At 39.6% G+C, this 20,573-nt stretch overlaps 1 protein-coding gene and 1 long non-coding RNA gene across 3 annotated transcripts in view; one reads left to right on the top strand and one right to left on the bottom strand.

Annotated features, from left to right (window-relative positions):
• CACUL1 (CDK2 associated cullin domain 1) overlaps window positions 1–20,573 on the top strand; it is a 76,913-nt gene that overhangs the window by 37,390 nt on the left and 18,950 nt on the right. For both annotated transcript variants that reach the window (XM_030569593.1, XM_030569591.1), the window contains one exon: window positions 10,309–10,411. In XM_030569593.1, coding sequence (XP_030425453.1) covers window positions 10,309–10,411 — 103 coding nt within the window. The remainder of the gene's footprint in view (window positions 1–10,308; window positions 10,412–20,573) is intronic.
• LOC115654801 lies at window positions 11,957–19,937 on the bottom strand. The gene is made up of 3 exons (XR_004001267.1): window positions 19,263–19,937; window positions 14,142–14,144; window positions 11,957–11,967 (listed from the first exon to the last, which is right to left on the bottom strand). It is a non-coding gene; the product is annotated as an uncharacterized LOC115654801 (long non-coding RNA).

Genomic DNA, 20,573 nt, shown 5'->3' with positions numbered 1-20,573 from the left:
TGCTGCATACCCTGGATGTCAGGCCTTCTACCTGGACAGGACGAATGCCTTCAGGAAGTCCCCCTGGCCTTTCCTCTCCATGGAGGAAGGATTCAAGGCTCAGCAATATCAAATTCAATATCCATTTTGGTCAATTTCACGGTCATAGGATTTTAAAAATAATAATTTTTATGATTTCAGCTATTTAAATCTGAAATTTCACAGTATTATAATTGTAGGGATCCTGGCCCAAAAAAGGAGCTGCGTGGGGGGTGTCACAAAGTTGATGTGGAGTACTGCTATCCTTACTTCTGTGCTGCTGCTGGTGGCAGCGGTGCTGCCTTCAGAGCTGGGCAGCTGGAAAGTGGTGGCTGCTGGCTGGGATCCCAGTTCTGAAGGCAGCGCTGCCGCTGGCAGCAGCACAGAAGTAAGGGTGGTAATACTGCAACCCCCCTAAAATAACCTTGTGACCCATTCCTGCAACTCTCTTTTTGGCTCAGGAGCCTCAATTTGAGAAATGCTGGTCTCCCTCGTGAAATCTATAAAGTATGGGTAAAAGCACACAAAAGACCAGATTGCACGGTCTGTGATGCTTTTTCATGGCCGTGAATTTGATAGGGCCCCATGCATAAAATGACATAGCTTTGCTTCCTAGATATGATTTTCTTCAAATATTTGCATCATGGGCCCTGATTCTGCAATCTGATCTGTGTGGGAATGTTCTAGCACCAGGCAGAACTCCAGTGACGTCAGTGGGACTCTGCATGGATGGAAGGATCCACTTGCATGGATTAGATTGTAGGACTGGGGCCACTCCCAGTGGCCAGTGTTTAAAAGAAGTTACTTGTAACTTAAAAAGGGAACAAACTAATGCTTAGAAAGCTCCATATGTATAGTATTAACCTAAGTTACTTTTTAGCTTTTACTTTCCTGCTTTGGATTTTCCCTGTCCTACATCATTTTGGGTACAAAGCTTCCTTGTTTGATGACGGTCATATAACTTGCCATTCCTGAGCTGGGCCATATTCAAATTTTGTTTTGTAGATTTTTTTTCTTAGAACTTGATGTGTGTTCCCTTCTCCCCCACCCTAAGAAAAGAAAACGCGTATGTATCAGCACCCCCTTTTAAAATAAAGCAGTCTGATTCAGATGCAGGTAACAAACACACTTAACTGTACACTCTTATAGTCTTTAAATACATGTAGCAAAACAGTTGGAAAATATGTTGTTCCAGAACTAGCTGTTCAGCTAAGTGGTTAGTGCATTGAAAAATTTAATTATGACCATGAACTGCCTTTTCTGTATTGTCAAGTTGCAGTCAAGTAGTGTATTTTGAAATGATAACAATATTCATATTTTAAAAAAAAAAAAACTCCAAGAAGTCAAACAACCTTGTTTCCTGACAAATCTGTGGTACATCTTGAACGTGTTTTTGTTCCTGAACTCCTTGGCTTGTCTCAGCCTCCCCTCTCCCTTGTTTCCCCAGTACTGCCAAACAGTGTATTTTGCTGTGGTTTGAATGTGTGTACCCACTGAAGTCAATAGCAAAACTCCGATTGACTCCAGTGGTACAGGATCAGGTCCCATGACATGTATGGGAGGATTGAAAATGTAGGAAGTATGTTGTTAGTGTGTTGACCAGCATATGCTGTAAGGCTCATTTTTGTGAGGTGGTGGTGGTGGATTTCTGGAGAAGGGATTGTTGCAAGACAGGGAATTCTCATTTCTTCCTTTTGCTAAAAGCTGTCTTTTAGGTTGCTCCTGGTTTACTCTTTGTTTAGGTGTGCTTTTAACCTGGGCTTTTCTAAGGATCTTAAAGGAGCTAAGCCCTTATCTTCCACTGACATTCAGTGGATTTAGAATCCTCTGAAATCCCAGCCTTCTTGCACAACTAAGCAAAGATCTAGCCAGCAGCAACCTACATCTGAACTCTTTTGGCTCCTTTGAAAATCCCAGCCTTAAATAATTATCCAGGGCACCTAGGACTTAGGTGCATCTTTTTTTAATAAATCCAAATAAAAATATGATTCACTTTCTGGATGCTTACTAAGTGTTTACTCCACAATATGCTGTGAGACAAACTGTGGAATTCAAGTTAAACAAACAAAACATTTCCTATTACTCCATTAAATTGATCACTTTGGAATATTCACCTATTTTTGTCTAGAATTTGATTATTCCTTTCTTACATGGATTTGTCCAAATTATATCATGGCTGAGTCCCAGCATTTGAAACCCTGTTACATCTCATGTCATGAAGTCAGTCTAAATAAATGTGTGGGCCCTTCTGGTTTTGACTGCTGAATTTCATCACCACTGCAATTCTTCACATACCTTGATGCTCACTGGATGGAGAATATATTGCGTGGATGGTAGTAAAAGTGCTTTTCTTTCACATTCCCTGGTTCACCTTAGTAGCACTAACCCAGGTTCACATTTGGCATTTTAATTGGAGTTATCTTTTACAAAAAATCTGCCAGTCTCTCCATAAAGAGGGTTGGGGGGAGAAAACCCTCCTCCTTGCCCTTTCTGTACTGAAATATTTATCACTTACAGGATAGCTACATTTGTGAGAAACAGAAAATGGATATAGCATGTAAACAGCATTTCCATGTAAACAGATAGGTCATTTATACTCTGTAATATTGCCTGTATGACAGTGTACATAAAGTAATGTTTTCTGTCACAGCATTATGGAAATTAGAGATACCAAAGCCCTGTAAACCATCCAATCTTTTTCCCTTGTTGTTTCAGCAGTATTCCCTACGCCCCACTATATTCTCTGTTGCTTTTCCAGTTACAAAACTTTAGTGGGATTTCCACCACTTCCCAAAGAGCGAGAGAGCATGTTGTCTGTCTAATTTGTTTAATTTTGGCAGAGACAGACTTATTAGAATCCTTTGACTATCTCTCCCCCACTGGCCCAGTCAAATCTGTTCTTTTCTCAGGTAGGTGTCTCACCCCAAAATAGTCTCAAAAATTAGTTACTCCTGTGCTGGTTTCTGGCTGTCTGATATCAGCTGCCTGAGTTGGCATGGGAGGGAGGCTCTGTAGTGACAAATCACTTTAACTGGTTCTAGTCAGCTGACGAAAAAGACGGTAAATCTGACATTAATGATATTTGCAATGTAACACTATGTGTTGCATCATTGGCTGCATAAGAATATTTATCGGGGAATTTCAGGGAACAAGGAGATAAAGTCAGACAAAGGGCACACTTGTTAGAATGCGAATGCACCAAACTCTTTTACAGTTCAGCAAAGGGTACATTTGAATCTAATTTATGCATAGTTTCTGCACTGTAATGCCATGACTAATATTAATTCCACCAGTTTGCACTATTAATTAATGTATTTAGGAATGTTGTATGGGATGTGCCAAATCATCTCTCTGAAGTTATAGATTTGATAAATACCTTGATGGTACTAAACCACCTTGATTGTAACAGACATTACTGGAACTATTTAATAACACTGCATCATTTTTCAAAACTAATTGTGACACTTACTAAAATTATAAAAATAATGGGATCAGATTAAAGTTATAACACCTTTTTATGAAGTATAAAAAAGTAGTGATCTCTTTTCATTGCTAATCTAATTAAAAAGAATGAAAATGCCAGTAACTATAGAGAAATTCTGAGTGTTTTCCTTAGGAAAACTGTAGAACATAATTTATAGTCCAAATCAAATGCAGTGTCTTCGTGCAGTAAGAGGACCAGAAAAATGCCACTGTGGCTGAACAGCAGAGTAAAAGACGCATTTAGAGGCAAAAAGCATCCTTTAAAAATTGGAAGTCGGATCCTACTGAGGCAAATAGAAAGGAGCATAATCTCTGGCAAGTCAAGTGTAAAGTATAAGAAGGGAAGCCAAGAAAGAATTTTGAAGAACAATTAACTAAGGACACCAAAACTAACAGCACATATTTTTTTGAATACATCAGAAACAGGAAGCCTACCAAAGAGTCAGTAGGGTGATTGGATGATAGAAGAGCTAAAGGAGCATTCAGGGAAGAGAAGGCCATTGCAGAGAAGTTAAATTAATTCTTTGCATAGGTCTTCACTGCAGAGGATGTGAGAAAGATTCACACACCCAACCATTTTAGGTAACAAATTTGAGGAACAGTCACAGATTGAAGCATCAGTAGAGGAGGTTTTGGAACAAATTGATAAACAGTAGTAAATCACTAGGACCAGGTAGTGCTCACCCAAGGGTTTTGAAGGAACTCAGATATGAATTGCAGAGCTACTAACTGTGGTGTGTAACCTATTGCTTAAATCAGCTTCTGTACCAGATGACTGGATGATAGGTAATGTATTGTCAATTTTTAAAAAGGGCTCAAGAGGAGATCCTGGCAATTACAGGCCAATAAGCCTAACTGCAGTTTCAGGCAAATTGTTTGAAACTATAGTTAAGAACAGAATTATCAGACATGTAGATCAATAGTTTTCAAACTTTTTTCAGTTGTGAACCCCTAAAAAATTTCAAATAGAGGTGCGGACCCCTTTGGAAATTCAACCTGTGGTCCATGGACTCCTACCATAGGTGTCTTGGACTGAAAACCGACTGAACAGAATTCAGCTGTAAACGTTGCATGTGCTCGGGACAGCATTTGACATGCAAAAGGTCACTAAACTGTGGGCTTTTATGGTAACATCTATAGGTCAAAACCCACAAGTATTGTTACGGTTATTCACATACTTTTGATCAGAAAAACAGAATGCTTTTTCTGGGATCTGAAACTTGATTTTCATAGTCACCTTTTGCAGATCCCTTAGACATAGTCTGTGGACCTCAAGTTGAAAACTACTGACACAGATGAACACAATATGTTGGGGAAGAGTCAACATGGGTTTTGTAAAGGGAAATCTTGCCTCACCAATCTGTTGGTATTCTCTGAGGGAGTCAATAAGGATGTGGACAAGGCTGATCCAGTAAATATACTGTACTTGGCCTTTCAGAAAGCCTGTGACAAATTCCCTAACCAAAGGTTTTTCAGCAAACTAAACAGTCATGGGAAAAGAAGGAAGGTCTTCTGATAGATGAGTAACTTCCTAAAAGATAGAAAACACACTGGGACCTGTGGTGTTCAACATAGTCATAAATGATCTGGAAATGGAGGTGAACAGTGAGGTGGTAAAGTTTGCCAGTGACACAGAATTAATTAGATAGTTAAGTCCAAAGCTAACTGAAGAATTACAAAGGGATCTCACTAAATGTGATGAATGGGTGACAAAATGGCAGATGAAATTCAACGTTGATAGCTGCAAAGTAACGCACATTGGAAAACATAATCCTAACTATACATACAAAAGGAAGGGATCTAAATTAGATGTTACTATTCAATAAAGAGATCTTGGAGTCATCATGAATAGCTCTCTGAAAACATCTGCTCAATGTGCAGCAGCAGTCAAAAAAGCTACCAATGTTAGAAACCATTTGGAAGGGGATAGATAAGAAGACAAAAAATATCATAATGCCAATATATAAATCCATGGCATGGCCACACCTTAAATTGCAAGCAATTCTGGTTGCTCCATCTCAAAAAAGATATTAGAATTTGGAAAAGGCGCAGAGAAGGGCCACAGAAATGGGGGAGGGATAGCTCAGTGGACAATATCTGGGAGCATTGTAGAGCATTGTGCCTCTTTTCATATATATGGTAAGTTTAGAACATTCTTTTTGAATAGACTATGTCCAGGCTCATTGAAATGTTAACTGAAAGTGGAAAGAGCTAAGTGCAACTTTAATGACTTATTTTCATACAGAATTTAGTAGTTGTTGCTTTTGCTGCTGGTATCACACTTATGATCAAATTTAGAAAGACAAGAAAAGCAATGCAATTAAATTGAGAGGCGTTTGCTATTTTTCTACCTCGCTTGTGTCTTCAAAACAGAAAGACTGATTTTTTTTCTTTTTGTATTGACAGCAAAAAATCAACTTTTGTGTAATTTTTTAAACGTACTATGAGTTTGACCAGCTCATAGGCTTGTTGTATGTTGGCCTGGTAGGTTGGGTGCATTATGGAGAAGATGATTTCTCTCTTTAGGTTGCACGAATTCTCTAGGCCTACAATGGCTTCTTGTAATCATGTGGCGGGGGGAACCACACAAACAAAAAAACTAAAACAACCAACCCTATCATATGGTCTCTTGGAAGTATAAATAGCCATATTGATAATGGAATTCAGCGCATCAGTTGCACCACACAAATTTGTTTACAAAGCTTACAGTTTGCAAGTATTTTTGCAGAAGTTCTAAACTCGTTGAACTGTAACTATTGGTCTTCTAGATTTTCTAAATTCCTGCCTGTGGAGTTTATACACTCTTTGATACCTATGCAGACTCTGCATGGATAGAAGGGTCCACTTGCATGGATCAGATTGTAGGACTGGGGCCACTCCCAGTGGCCAGTGTTTAAAAGAAGTTACTTGTAACTTAAAACGGGAACAAACTAATGCTTAGAAAGCTCCATATGTATAGTATGAACCTAAGTTACTGTTTAGCTTTTACTTTCCTGCTTTGGATTTTCCCTGTCCTGCATCATTTTGGGTACAAAGCTTCCTTGTTTGATGACGGTCATATATCTTGCCATTCCTGAGCTGGGCCATATTCAAATTTTGTTTTGTAGATTTTTTTTCTTAGATCTTCATGTGTATTCCCTTCTCCCCCACCCTAAGAAAAGAAAACGCTTATGTATCAGCACCTCCTTTTAAAATAAAGCAGTCTGATTCAGATGCAGAATTTGGAAAAGGCGCAGAGAAGGGCCACAGAAATGGGGGAGGGATAGCTCAGTGGTTTGAGCATTGGCCTGCTAAACCCAGGGTTGTGAGTTCAGTCCTTGAGCGGGCCACTTAAGGATCTGGGGCAAAATCAGTACTCAGTCCTGCTAGTTAAGGCAGGGGGCTAGACTTGGTGACCTTTCAAGGTCCCTTCCAGCTCTATGAGGTAGGTATATCTCCATATATTATTCTAAAAATGATTAGAGGTATGGAACTGCTACCCCCACATTCCTCCTCACTGCCCCCCACTTTTTATCTGCTCTATATAAACAAAACCATATGACTCATCCATTGATGCACACCTTGAGTGCATTTTTACTTGCTCCTTTCCTCCAATTTTTTTTGAAATCATTCAAGGTAAAAATTATGCCTCTATGTCTATGGCAAAAGGGAAGAGAGAGGCTTCTTCTCTTCATCTTGCAGTGAGTCAAGGGCAGCGGTGCTGCTCTTGTCCAGGCCTCTTCCTCATGGTGTCCCCAGCTACTGCTGCTGGAGAAGGAGGGCAGGACACCTCACCCTTTGCCCCACATCCTGCCCCACCTCTCCTAATTCCCTGACTCTGGGTTCTGTGTAAATATAACTCTTATCCCATCCTTTTCTGCCTCTTGCTCTGTGGCTGGGCCTTCATTAGGAGGAGAGGTATGTTCTTATCACATTGCCTAACTCATGGTAAAATCCTAATGAAGTAAAAGCAGGTTGTAATTTTAATGTGTGTAAACAGCTCAAAATACTAGATCCCAGGTGTTGATCTTGACCTGTAAACTGCCTTGTCATCACTAGGATTTTACCTTTTGCTAGTTACATATTAACATCCTTTTCCCCCAATTTTTGTGGGCGGTAGCCATGACACAGGGGACATGGTCAGAGTTGAAGGGGAAAGCTACTAAATTCAAAAATATTGCTCCCAGTAGAATTCAAACCTCTCTCCTCCCCCTTGCATCAGTGACTAGACTTGTTTCACCTTGTGTTAGTTCAAACATGTGGACAAGGGGGATCCAGTGGACATAGTGTACTTAGATTTCCAGAAAGCCTTTGACAAGGTCCCTCACCAAAGGCTCTTACGTAAATTAAGCTGTCATGAGATAAAAGGGAAGGTCCTTTCATGGATTGAGAACTGGCTACAAGACAGGGAACTAAGGGTAGGAAATAATGGTAAATTCTCAGAATGGAGAGGGGTAACTAGTGGTGTTCCCCAAGGGTCAGTCCTAGGACCAATCCTATTCAATTTATTCATAAATGATCTGGAGAAAAGGATAAACAGTGAGGTGGCAAAGTTTGCAGATGATACTAAACTACTCAAGATAGTTAAGACCAAAGCAGATTGTGAAGAACTTCAAAAAGATCTCACAAAACTAAGTGATTGGGCAACAAAATGGCAAATGAAATTTAATGTGGATAAATGTAAAGTAATGCACATTGAAAAAAATAACCCCAACTATACATACAATATGATGAAAGCTAATTTAGCTACAACGAGTCAGGAAAAAGATCTTGGTGTCATCGTGGATAGTTCTCTGAAGATGTCCACGCAGTGTGCAGAGGCGGTCAAAAAAGCAAACAAGATGTTAGGAATCATTAAAAAGGGGATAGAGAATAAGACTGAGAATATATTATTGCCCTTATATAAATCCATGGTACGCTCACATCTCAAATACTGTGTACAGATGTGGTCTCCTCACCTCAAAAAAGATATTCTAGCACTAGAAAAGGTTCAGAGAAGGGCAACTAAAATGATTAGGGGTTTGGAGAGGGTCCCATACGAGGAAAGATTAAAGAGGTTAGGCCTCTTCAGCTTGGAAAAGAGGAGACTAAGGGGGATATGATAGAGGTATATAAAATCATGAGTGATGTAGAGAAAGTGGATAAGGAAAAGTTATTTACTTATTCCCATAATACAAGAACTAGGGGTCACCAAATGAAATTAATAGATAGCAGGTTTAAAACAAATAAAAGGAAGTTCTTCTTCACACAGCGCACAGTCAACTTGTGGAACCCCTTACCTGAGGAGGTTGTGAAGGCTGGGACTATAACAATGTTTAAAAGGGAACTGGATAAATTCATGGTGGCTAAGTCCATAAATAGCCAGGAAGGGTAAAGAATGGTTGTCCCTAGCCTCTGTTCATCAGAGGATGGAGATGGATGGCAGGAGAGAGATCACTTGATCATTGCCTGTTAGCTTCACTCCCTCTGGAGCACCTGGCATTGGCCACTGTCAGTAGACAGATACTGGGCTAGATGGATCTTTGGTCTGACCCGGTATGGCCGTTCTTATGTTATTGCCATGTAGCTCCAGGTACGTTCTACATTTGTAAAGGCTGGTGTCGATGTTCCCTTGCATTTGTTCCAGGTTATAAATGTTTGTTGCCTTTATCAAAATCAGTTGGATTTAGTCATTTTTGGAGACTTTACCAGCATTGTTTGAGCAAGGAACCAAGCTGCATTAAAACGCATAATTATGTGGTAATTTAAATCAAAACAAACACTTTAATATTTCAATTTTCTTTCCTAAATTCATTTCAAATTTAGCACTGCTGTTAACATAAATTACTAAACAAAATTGGTGCTTCAAAATCTGATAGTGCAAAAGAGATCTGTTTCTGGTCTATTTAATGTATTGCAGATTATGATTAGAGAATGGCAAGTGTATTCTGCTGTAGTATTTCACATTTCCTTTCATCCCTGGTACTACTGGGAAGAACATGGCTTCTGTTTTGGCATGTACTGTACTGAATGTTCTTACACTGTCTACTATGGTTGGTTTAAACTCCTACTGGGAATAGGATGTGTTTATTGGTGCTTGTTGACTGCCTCTTTGACAGCAAAGCAAAAATATTGTAAAGTTAAGTGTAAATAATGGTTGTGCAGTGGTGGTTTTCTCTTGGAATAGTGAATTAAAAACAGTTTACAAAAAAGACTAAACCAAAAACAAATCTGCAGGACCTTTCCAATCAGATCATAATTTCAAAGTCAATCAATTTTGTTCATAAACTATTTGGCAATCTTTAATGAAGACTTGTATAATCCTCATGAAACTACCAGTGCTGGCACAAAATCTGTTAACATTCCCTTGCCATGAAGCTGATGAAAAACACTTCAGATGTTTTTTACACATGCGCGCACCCTCCCCCGCCCCCAACACACACACCTCACTCCCATCCTTCAGAAACAAGTAGGTGTGTAGAATTTTGCAGATAATAAATCACATCTTAAACATTTTGATGCCTTTAATAAACACATCATTGCTATAAACATGATATCCACACTTGTTTTGGTATTGTAATCTGTTCAAAACTATCATTAAAATAAAATGTATTTTGCAATCATGAATATGCTTAACTTTAAGGATGTCTCATTGGCTTCAGTGGTACTACTCATGTGCTTAACTTTAAGCATGTTGCATGTTTGTAGAATCAGGACTGTTTTGTGTAATATGAAACAATAGCATTATTACAATTTTTAAATTTGTACTCCATTTGGTGGTAAAGTATATTTGCTTAGTCTGCTATTGTAAAGTAAAATATAAAAACCACTGTCTGTATTGTTTTCCAGAATAAATTTTACATAGAAACCAAGCTTAACAGAGACTTAAAAGATGACCTTATAAAGCTGTTTACGGAACATGTTGCAGAAAAGCACATTTACAGCCTAATGCGTAAGTAAATTTATTGGACTTTACTTAAAATGGGGGGCAATCAGATTCTGTCACAATTCTGGGAAATTATAATATTTTCAAGTGTAGGTTTTAGGAGAAAAAGCAGAATATGTAGGAACAAAATGGCAAAGAACTAGAGGATTTAAATACAGATTCCAAGAACAGTAATTAAAACAAGATTTAAAGATAGGGGAAAGGGTGCCATACTGTGTGTGGGGGGGGGGAGTTGGTTTCCCAGTAAAAATGCAGTGTAATAAGGTTGGTTATTTATAAAGCTATAAATTTAGTAATGTTTTAGGAGAAAAAGAATGAGGCATATTAATGGCAAAACAACAATTACGCTTTCACAAACATCATTTTGTGTAGATGTCGCTGTTGTCCAAGTACTTCATACCAAAGATGTCCACCTTACGATTACGAGGAAATATTTTATTGTCCAACTGCCTATGGTCTTTTCTAGTTTCAATATCAAAATGCTAAGTAAAATGTGACTGGTGTGGTTGGTGGAATCAGGTGCCCAGATGTGAAACATGGTGCTCCTCTTGCTGTACACCCTCTCTCCCTTCCCACCCCTCCGATTTAAGAAAAAGTTGGGGGATGGACAAAGTAGTGGCTAGTGTAGCCTTCATTTTCATTTAAAGTTAATTTTAGTGATGTTATATTACACCATTGGGGTATAATGGTGGCTACAGTCTCAAGTTTAACAGAGTTATCTTGGTTTGTTTTAGATCTAGAGCTCATAGGAACACATGAAACCATAGGCAAATAACACATAATCACAATCCACTATCTTTTATCCATTTTTATTAAAGTTACCGACAAAGTAATGAATGTCAGCATATACAATTCCTAGATATTTCCAGGTTTCAGACTAGCAGCCATGTTAGTCTGTATCCGCAAAAAGAACAGGAATACTTGTGGCACCTTAGAGACTAACAAATTTATTTCAGCATAAGCTTTTGTGGGCTACAGCTCACTTCTTCGGATGCACAGAATGGAACACGCAGAAAGAAGATATTTATACATACAGAGAACATCAGTGGTTATAACTACAGAAATACTCACATCCTCCTAGATATTATTAGGGTCTGGTGGATCTCTCATGAATTGATCATCAGTAGAGGGATGGTTCCTGCTAGAGTTTTCCCATAGAAAGCTCAATTTTCCCACTCTGGGCACCGCATTTTTATAATGTGATTCTGCCTATAACTACATTCTGCACATGTACGTGAAAGTGTCAACTCTCCTTTTTTCTTATTGGTCTAATGTACCCTAGGAACTTAAGGGACCCCGATTTCTATAGGTTGTATAGGTTTCTCTCTATTCTCATTAACATTGATGCACAACCTGTATCCTGTGATTAAGACACATGTTTGAGGCAGATGTGCCTCTACAGCTTTTTTGTGATTTAAATTAAACCTCCGGCTAATTTTTCACAACGTTATCGCTTGGTACCTCTTTTTCCCCATAATCTTAGGGCATCAGGTTATTCTTCGGTCACGTATATAAGAAATGCTAACACATCTCCAAGGCCTAAAAATCTTAAAGGCTTCAGCCTACAGATCTTGTGTTTCAGCCTTCCTTACTTAGACATCTAATATATGGTTATACCTTCTAAATACTGATCAATCTTATACTTCTGTATTCTTACAGATTAACTCTGTTTAACATACAATGATTATATATAACATGACATGGTAATTATTCATAACATCACACAATAAATGAATAATGTATTAAAATCATTAGCTATACTAGCCAAATGAACTATGTAATACTGACAGACCTTTCTCTCTAATGCTATTATGTTAATGCAGGTGCAGCATACTGAAACTATCAGATGACTTCCAAGAACTTTGGGCTGATTTAAACCCTGATTCTGCAATTAACTCCATGTGGGTTGGTACCTGCACTCCATGAAGCCCTACTGAAGTCAGCAGGCATCCCACATGGCAGAGTCAATTGCAGGATTGAGGCCTTATGAAAGTCACAGTTGGCTCTTTGAGTAATCACAAGAACACTGCTTCAGCCATTGTTCCTACTTGTCTCTGTCTGCAATGGAAGATAGGTTTGCACTATATTTGTATGTTTAAGGCATTGATAATACTTATATATATATATAATAAGATCCCAGGATTGACACACTGAAGCCTATTATATCTGTTGAGTCATTGAAGTGATGGAAGCAACTACAAGCGTGGCTGAGAGCTCTTGTTCAGAATATTGCTGTCTAATCATTACTGAGTTTTGTGGTCTGTTACCATTCAGTTTAAGTTCACGTCCATTTTGATTTTATGAAGTACACCCAGGCACTGTACAGCTACAGTAAGATATTTATCTATGACATGCAAAGAGTCCTAGACCATTGTGCTATCATAGGTAACTCAACCAATCACCATCCTTACCCTACAGCTAATTTGTATGCTATAATTTCATTAGTTATCTGACAGATAGAGGATTAAATGGGTGAACTGCCCCCCACATAAATCTCCAGTAACAACCACTCTCCCACAAGATATAAATCAAGACATCCACCCATATAACACAAGCAGCATACTGAATAACCTCAAACACACACAGTCCCTTATGTTAATACAGACCACTCATTTGCCACATGACAAATCCACACAACTCTCCGTGCATAACACAACCAGCACACTCGGTATAACCAAATGTTACCCTGAAGCATAAAATGTATGAGTCAGTATGTAGCATGGAAAGATCTACAAGCGTGGGTGATAGCTCTTCTTGTTCATCATCACTGGGATTCATGGTCTGTTACCATCCAGTTTTTAAGTTCTCCGCCACTTTTGCCTCTCTTACCACACATGACTTTACAAATTACACCCATACGACAGCATGGGCTTTCAGCTACTAGTGTGATTTAATTTAGTATGACCTTCTGTAAGGAAATAAGTTCTGTAGCACACTAGTTAAAAATATTAGATAAGAAATTCCTGATCTTTTGCCATATAATTTTTCTGTGAATTATAATTGCAATATCAAAAGCAATATACAAATAACAGAAAAAAGAATTTACCAGATAATATGTGACTTTTTCCTTTGATTACCACAGGCTCTCTCTATCTTTCTTCTCTACTGCTTTGTGATGACCTGCAGAAATCAAATTAAAAGAAAATATTGGAAAAAGATAAAAATTAAAAACTGCAGGAAGCAGAGAAACCTACTGTATGGCTTTGTGTGAAGTAGGGTTGCCAACCCTGCAGGTTTGTCCTGGAATGTCCAGAAATTAAAAGTTAATCTTTAATTAAAGATTGTCATGTGATGAAACCTCCAGAAATAAATCCAACCAAAATTGGCAACCCTAGTGTGATGTGCACTGTTAATGGACACCCTGGTATGACTTCATTTATTTAGTATCACCATTCAGCTTATTAGAACTAAGCCATTTAACATCTTGTGTTTTATTTTTAAACCTTTCACAAACTTTTTACTGTGATCTGAGTTTCCTATATCCTGATTGTAATAGTGTTTTTTAAAAATCAAAGGTTAAAAAGTGGTATCTTAACAAAATTTTAAACTTGCTAAAGTATCCCTGGAAGTAACTGAGTGCATACAGCACATATTATACTGCAGTAGGGAAATTGAGAAACATCTTGCAGTAGCCTTCTCAAACAGTCATTCTAAAATGTAATGTCAGAATAAATGAATTTCTTTTATATTTTAAAGGCTGTGTAACAAAAACAATATTATATTGTACCCCAGTGACTACCTACGGTTTGACTCGATATCTTGATATAAATTGCATTTTTTAATTCAAAAAAATAATTTGGAGGTCAGGTTACCTGCTGCTACAGTTCAGTGAGACAATATCATGAGAATAAATGTTCAAAATAGGCATCTACTTAGGCAAATAAGGTAACTTTAATTTGTGGGCCTCTTGGAAGATTGAATTTTTGAATATATTTGAAAAAGTTTTGATAAGATGTTGAAGCTGTCATTTTTTTTCAGCACCCGCTTACCCCCCGCCTCCGAACACGAACGAACACACACACACACACACACACACACACACACACACACACACACACACACACACACACACACACACACACACCCCGCGAATCTATCCATATGAAAAATGCTTGGAGATTATATATTCTAGGCTCAACACAAAGGAATAACTTTTATTTTTACTTTTGAAATTTGTTCATCTTTTTAATGCATTTTTGGTGATGGTATCTTGTCATCTATTGAAGGCTAAAAGTTGAAATTTCTTTTTCAAATCCCATTCAAGAGGGAAAATGAGTATGGTTAAAATTTAATTGATTTGTAAAGTGCTCCTGCACAAAGGCACTGTCAGAAAAAGCAGAAATGGCGTGGAGCTTTCCACCTTTAATATGCTGTAAAGGCAAAAGTCCCACTGGCTAAGGCTGTCTACACTAGCACGTTTGTGGATAAAACTTCTGTCGGTCAGGGGTATGAAAAAAACATAACCCTGACTGTGGGCAGCCAGTGAACCTGGTAGTCCCCAGCCCCTCTCCTTCTGCTCAAGGTCTCCCACCCATCATCCTTCCCTTCTGCCTCCTCTGTCCCACAGGAAGCAGAGCATCCCCGTGGCCTTGCCGTAACAGCCCCAAGCCGTCCTAACACCCCCAGCTCCGGATGGGCCCCCAAACTCAGCCTCGGAGCGCCCTCAGCCCCGGAGCGCTGGGCGGCGTGGCTGCAGTGCCCTCATTCCTGAGCTCTGGATGGCACGCCAGCTGGCCCAGCCCTAACCAGCCTTGGCTATTAAAGAGTGGGAACCGGGAAGGAACTGCAGGAAGGGGCGTGTAGGAGTAGAGTGTGAGTGGGTCACACCAGGCTGTTTGGGGAGGCACAGCCTCCCCCAGCCTATGATACCCACCGCCCATGCCCCTGACTGACATAAGTTTCACCAACAAAAGTACTGGTGTGGACAGCACAATGCCAACATAGCTAACACCACTCGTTGGGACTGGTTTAATTGTGCCCACAGGAAAGCTCTCTCCTGCTGGCAAAGAGCGGCTCGACGGGACACCTCACAGCGGCATAGCTATAGCAGTACAGCCGTGCCGCTGTAAGTTCCACAGTGTAGACACAGCCTAAAATAAGGCCTACTTCTGCTCCCTTATAGTTAGGGGTGAGAAGGGAATAATTAGAACTCTAATCTTACTTGGAATCCTCTAACGCACCTAGGCAGTTGGGGGTGCAATGGGTTCTGAGTTAAAGCCTATGGTTGAACTTGAGCTGCTAACTAGTATTAAAAGCTGAATTTCTATGTCTTCGCTCCTATTTTAATAAGAGTTATGAACACACCTTTTATGTAGTATAGGCATACCCTGAGTTGTTGTTTGTGGTGGGTCTGAATTTAGAGTCACTGAAGGAAAAAAGAAACATTGGCATATGGCACACAGTCTTTTGTGACCAGTGCAGGATGGGGCCTATGCTCATCCTTGCTTTGCAGAAAAAGCATAAAATAAATGAGCTTTATGCAGATTTCTAGCCATGTTTTGCCTGTGCTCATACCCGTTCAACCTGATTGTCTTTGCAAAAATACATAGGTGTAACTGGTTGCAGAACTTGGCTCTTAGTGTGCTATTTCTGGACATAGTATAATAATTTTAAAATTATTATATAGATGTGCACGCACAACTGTGTACATGTGTATGGAAATATACATGAAATCACACAAACAGAAATAATTGTCATGTCAGAGCTCTTTAAAGTAGAGCCACATAAACTAAGTGGATATAACCATACTATTTTTCTTATGTGGGCTAAAGCTGGCTTAATTTGATAAGGCAGCTGTATTAAATGATTAGTGGAGCATTTACTAACCGCAAAACTACTTAACTGTGTATAAGAAGGAGAGATACAACATCTGATTTACAGGAAGTTTTGGTAATATTGAGTGATGCAGATAATTCCTTCTCTTTTTATTTCATGAAAAAGTCTTGTTTGTTGATAGGATTTATGCATTAGATTATTATAAGTAACAAAATCCAGAAATAAGTAATAGTCACTAATCTAAACCACAATTTTCTTTATAATGTAAACCTAAAAACAGGTCATTTTGAAAGGCTTAATGTTGTCATTCTTTTCAAACATACTAATATACAACTCTAGAGTCATCCACTTTACAATAAACTGAAGTAGAAGATAGTTTTGTTCCTTTACGCTCTGTGCGAGTGATATGTCCCATTTGAAATGGTAGGAATGGAATGTTTTCTGATAATAGAACACCTGTTACCCCTCCCAATTTGCTCATTAATATTTAAAGTGGATTGTTGTTCAGGAAGCCATGCTTTTCTACAGGTCCCATTGGAGACCTCTCCAGACAGTCGTGGCTCACAGTTATGCCTTGTGTCCAGAAGAACCTTTAAAAAAACAATTACTTCGTTGGGTGACATCACAGTTCACTGATGGAATAATAGGTACCTGAAATTCTGTGGTTCATTTGCAACTTCTTATATCTGTAAACCTATCCAGATGCCTTCTTTAGTGGCAAAAGAAGGTTTTTAAGTAACAATTGAGGGCTTTCATCTTTGAGATGAACAACTCCTTGGCACCTCCAGGAAGGGCTCACTACAACTCTAAAGTAGAAAGCTCAGTTGAGGGTCTGATGCCCAAAGAGCATAGTGTGTTTTCTGTTCATCTATGGATAGACCAGTGATTTACTATTATAAAGACTTGGGATAACCTCTATTCTCACTCCAGAAACTAAAGAAAGTCAGGCGAGTCTTTCCAAGAAGATGATGTGGTCCATGCAGCATCTAGATACTGAGAGAAATAGCTGTACTAATTTCAATTGATCTACTAAAGAACAAGCTAATAGGGAACAAACTGGATTTGGAAAAGTAGCTAAGGAAAAATAATTCTGATTATTCTCAATCTAGAGCAGTGGTACTCACTAACTTGTTTGGCTGGGGTGTGTTAGATTCTGTCCTTGGGGCACCACCACGAGAACTCCATAAGTGTTGGCATCATGCACTGCAAAGCTGACTTTCACCATTGCTGTTTTCATGTACACATTCTCCCCTTCCTTCCATGTCAGTATTCGAGCTGAGGAATTTTCAGAAAGTTAATTGGAGTTGGGAGGAACCTATCCTTGTAAAACATGTGATAATATCTGCTGTTTGGTGCAGTCTGGTGATTTCCAAAGATGAAAAGATTACCTTTCAAAAGCATCATGTTGATCCAAAGAAATAGCACTCCTGCCTTGAGCAGGAATCATTTAGCTGTAACTAGAGGAGGAGGTCAGCTCCACCAGAGGAAATAAATTAATTTCTTCCACGTAGCTTCCTAGTTCCCACTTCCCTTTTCCATGGCTGCGGTGGTTGGGGGGGATGGGACGGAGGCTGAATCTTCATGCTTTCCCTTCACTCACCTGTCCTCTTATATGAATGGATGAGAAAGGGAAACCTCCAGCTGCCTGTTAGTACAGACGCTTTCTGACCTACGGATCTTACAGAACTTTTTCCGTAAGTGTGGGTTTGTGTAAGTCAGGTTTGCGTAAGCTAGGGAGCATCTGTATAGGTGTGTAATAGAGTGTACCACTCATGCTGAGGAAGTACTATAAGGAAAGAGGAACCCTGGCTGCAATAACTCTTTTACTGACATAAAACCCTTTAGTCAGATTTCAAACCAGAAGTGCAAGATCTGAATAACGATGGACCCCAGAAACAGAGTCCCATAAAGAACCAGAGTCTGAGCATGAAAATACAGGCACAAAATTATACTAATGGTTTACAATATAGTTCAACACTGATTTTTTTTTTCCTAGCCCCACACTTTTTTAGTCTCTGCTTTCCCAAGTCATCACATATACCTAGACAGTCATACAATTAGCTAATTGAAAGCTACTCATTTATTTGACAGTTTTGTTATCTACTGGCTGGCTCCCTGTAATAGCAAGCAGGCATTTGGTTTATGTAGTACTCAGGTTCTAGATTTAATTTACTTAAGTGCATTGAAAGTAAATATTTACCTGAAAAGATAAATCTTGATATTGATCAAAAGCCGAAGCCAATATTTCTGTCAGTGTTTGTCACAAAAATAACTATGGCATTGATTTGTGTGATTTACATTCTGAAGTCTGAGAATCTGACATTTCTCTCTAACAGGGGTCTGTGCTGTTTTTTGCCCTGACACTGGAACCACCTCCCCATCTCCCAGAATTCTTACTTTTGAAACATTTAATTGGACCTATGGTATATTTTAGTCAGAGTTGTCTTTTACATAGGACAGTGTTGTCTCTTTTCCCCAGTCATGTTCCCCCAGACTCAGCAAGGGTCTAAAGCTGCTCACTGTTTCACATTTAAAAAGGGCAGGATTTTTCATAATTACATATGAGAAAAGGGTTTGTTTTAAAAGGTCTGCTTTGACAAAGGTAGGGGGAAAGTGCTTCAACTAAAAATTTCAAGGAGGAAGCAGAAAAATTGACCTGGAGGCTGAATAAGTTCAGCGATGGCTTTTTGCAAAAGAAATCCACTCAGATCATCCTTTCTTGCTTCTGATATGGAATTGAAAAGCATAAATGCCATAGGAAAACACAGAAAAAACTAAGGCAGTTGGTAGCTGGTACATGTTGCAGAGAAAGGGGTTTTCTCTGCAAGAGGTCTTTCTCCCCCACCTTTTCATACCTCAGTTAATGGACAGGCAGGAGATTTGCACTCAAGTGTATTACTAACAGATGTGTAACTCTATACTGTCCCTCAGCTCATTAATGTCAGTGGAACAAAATGTACTGATTTGTTCTTTGTTTACTAAGAAAGAAGGCAGTAGTGTGACTCACTGTCTTACACTGATGTGTCCCATGCCCAGCTTTTATATATGGGAAGAGAGACTATGCAAAATACTCTGAGAAAACTGGACAGTATTTAATGCCAAGATCAATGCCCGAATGGGCTGGTATGGCAGAGAAGCTGGTGTCTTCCCACACCTCACCTTTTGGAACAGGCAGGCAGAACTCAAGATTCATCAGATTGAAGGATTTTGCTACCTTCCAATGATGACCTCTCTTTATTTCTCCGGTTTGAGTCTTCCCTCTCAAGGGGTCAGCTACAGGAAAGCTACCTGCAGCTGCACTGGCAGAGCAAACTAGAAAAAGGGCCTGAAAAGAATATCTACATTTTTGGTTTCCTGGCTGCCAAGAGGGATGGGGAATGCACAACAGTCTCATGGGTGCCCCCTTGTAAAGCCCTGCACATCCATGGATATCCGTTTTATATTCGTGGATATCCACATCCATAGATGCAGATGGGGATATCCACGGATCATTTTTGTGGATTGGACGCGGATACAAATTTTGTATCTGCTCAGGGCTATAAATACAGGATTTCAAAGGCGGGAAAGCGGCTGTCTGCTGCTCATAGTCTATGCTGCTTCTCCATTATCCAGAGCCTATCTTCCGTTCCTCCCCTCCCCGCCCACCATACATACATACTTTGTAGAAGCAGCTGCCTCCATCTACAACTGCCTTGATAAGGCAATAATGAAGTCGGGAGAGGTTTCCTAAATAGCTTGGCTGCTTAAACCATGGCAATAGGAGCATGGGGGATTTTGCTGCCTCTCTTGATCTATCACCTCCCCTTTCTCTGTATATGGGTGGGGGGGAGAATATAGGCTGCTTCTCTGTCTTCCAGATCCCGCCCTTCCCCTCCGCCTGCCATACAGGGAAAGGGGAGGTGATAGATCAAGAAGCAGTTGTCTACAGCTCATAACCTATGAGGCTGCTTTCCTGCCTTCCAGATCCTCATAGGCTATGAGCTGCAGACAGTGGCTTTTTGATCTGTTATCTCCTCTTTCTCTGTATGGGGGCAGGTGAGGGAGAGGGAATATAGGATCTCGAAGGCGGGCAGGCAGCCTCATAGGCTTTGAGCTGCAGACAGCTGCTTCCCTGCTTTTGAAATCCTACAGCACACAGGCATGTACACAGGCGTGCACACAGATGCTCCTCTGAGTGGCACTGTCAGTGTGCTGCTGATTCTTGCTGATGTGGATTGGATGCGGATCCACATATTTGTATCTGCACAGAGCTCTACCCCCATGCTTGCTTTACCTTTAAGATAGGGTTGGTACTGCTCCTACTTTCCTTTTCACTCCCACCTCACTGAGGAAATTAATCTGTGTTGTAGGAAAGGAACTATTTTTATTTCTCATTTAGATGGCTTGGGCCCAG

This window comes from Gopherus evgoodei, chromosome 7, assembly GCF_007399415.2.
Source record: "Gopherus evgoodei ecotype Sinaloan lineage chromosome 7, rGopEvg1_v1.p, whole genome shotgun sequence".
Lineage (NCBI taxonomy): Eukaryota > Metazoa > Chordata > Testudines > Testudinidae > Gopherus > Gopherus evgoodei.
Note: the sequence above shows the minus strand (reverse complement) of the source record. Positions and strands in the feature narration are given on the sequence as shown.